Source organism: Rhagoletis zephyria, unplaced genomic scaffold (genome assembly GCF_001687245.7).
Source record: "Rhagoletis zephyria isolate East Lansing unplaced genomic scaffold, Rhagoletis_zephyria_1.1 Rzeph_scaffold_60024, whole genome shotgun sequence".
In the NCBI taxonomy this organism is placed as follows: domain Eukaryota; kingdom Metazoa; phylum Arthropoda; class Insecta; order Diptera; family Tephritidae; genus Rhagoletis; species Rhagoletis zephyria.
In genome coordinates this window covers 1-1,630 of record NW_016217075.1, presented here as the reverse complement: position 1 = coordinate 1,630, position 1,630 = coordinate 1, and the positions used below count along the sequence as shown (strand labels likewise).

General features: G+C 32.9%; 1 protein-coding gene across 1 annotated transcript; it reads right to left on the bottom strand.

Annotated features, from left to right (window-relative positions):
* Nucleotides 1-308: 308 nt before the first annotated feature.
* On the bottom strand, nucleotides 309-1,222 carry LOC108356493 (tryptase-like; the record flags this gene model as incomplete). Its single annotated transcript, XM_017607596.1, has 3 exons — nucleotides 309-414; nucleotides 472-881; nucleotides 935-1,222. Coding segments are annotated over 3 exons (804 nt in total), but the record flags the coding sequence as incomplete, so codon positions are not given.
* Between the last annotated feature and the right edge of the window lie 408 nt (nucleotides 1,223-1,630).

Sequence of the window (1,630 nt, the reverse complement as noted above, 5' to 3'; positions counted from 1 at the left end):
TCAATAACTACAAATAAAAAAATCAGTTTTTAAAAACTTAAAAAAATTATAAAAAATTTATTATATAGAATCGCCTCATCAAATACTGGAATTCATGTCAATCAAAACAAATTTTACACAGCAAATAATAAAAACGCGTTTTTTAATTAAAAAACAATATTTGATGTATTAAAAAGTTTATAAAAAAGTTTTGTAGCGGTTGGGGCCCACATTACTACAAGCACAAACAAAAATTAAAAATTATTTAGTTAAATTTTCCTTGATTGTTTTCCAAATCCAGTCCGAGTGGTAAGATACATGAGAGAAACCTTGCGGCCAGTCTTTTTGTGGACAACCAGAGTATACGAATTTAGTCACTCCTACAACAGTCCATCTGTTTTCAATTTTTAGCATGAGAGGACCTCCAGAATCGCCCTAAAAAGTGTTAATAAGTAACTTAAAAAAATTTTAAATATTTTTAACTTTACTTACAATACAAATACTACTTCCTTCAAGATAAAGGCAAAGCAAATAGTCTTCTTCATCATATGTTATACCACCAAACTTTTGTGAACATACGCTCATTGGAATAACTGACATGCCAACTATCTTTCGCAATATCTCGTCGCTTTCTGATGAGTTATTAGTGTCGCCCCAGCCTACAGCAGTAGTAAGGTTCCCAACGTAAGCGTTTATTTTGGTATCTTGTGGAGGAACACAAATTGTCCCCAGGTCAGGATTGCCAGACACATCAAGTGGTTGAGTCAGTTTCACTAAAGCAATGTCATATGTTAAATGTGAAATTTCTTCATAACTAGGATGGGGAATAAACTTTTCAATGAGTGCCATCACTTTGTGAGCTTCATTTCCGCCTACTGCCTGAGCGCTAATATTGTGGGCAGCTAGAAACAAAAGTTTGTAAAGTTACAGCAAGTTTAAGTATTTTTTGACATACCAACAACAGCTCTTGGCATATCATTCTCTACTACGTTTGAGCAATGAGCTGCTGTCAAGAGAAACTGTGGGTGAATTATCGACGCAGTACACAAAGAGCGGTAACCAAGCGTAATATTATCAGCTAATGTATGAAGCTTTCCAATTGATGCTGCAAACGGGTACTCGTGGGGCAGAGCCTCAACGCCGCCAACAATACCCAGTCCAGATTTGTCAGCAGCAAGTGGTTTAAATGGTATGGTTGGGCCAACTTTTGGTTCCTTGGTGCCGCAGTTTGGGTCGTTCTGAGCTGAAACATAAAAAATTAAAAAAAGAAAAAAACTTAATGAAATCATTATTGATTTCATTTTGGTAATAAGTGTGTGTGTTTAGATATATTTAGAAACANGTATATAAAATGTAAAATTTGCATAATTGACAATTTAAAATAAATACTGACATTTAGAAAGTTATCTAATGTGGGCTAGTTTAGGAGCATTGTAGTGGCTAACATTATTTATTTGTACCTTAAAATAAAGGTTATTGTCGATGGTTTGCCTATTTTGCAGGTACAAAAAATAAATAAAAATTTAAATTTTTATGTTTGAAAATAAACTAAGTGTGGGAGAAACAAATTTAAAAAACAAAGTTTTTAAAAATCATTTTCATTATTTTATTGCAAAGTCTTTTCTAAAAGTTCTCGTAGAGTTAAAAACTA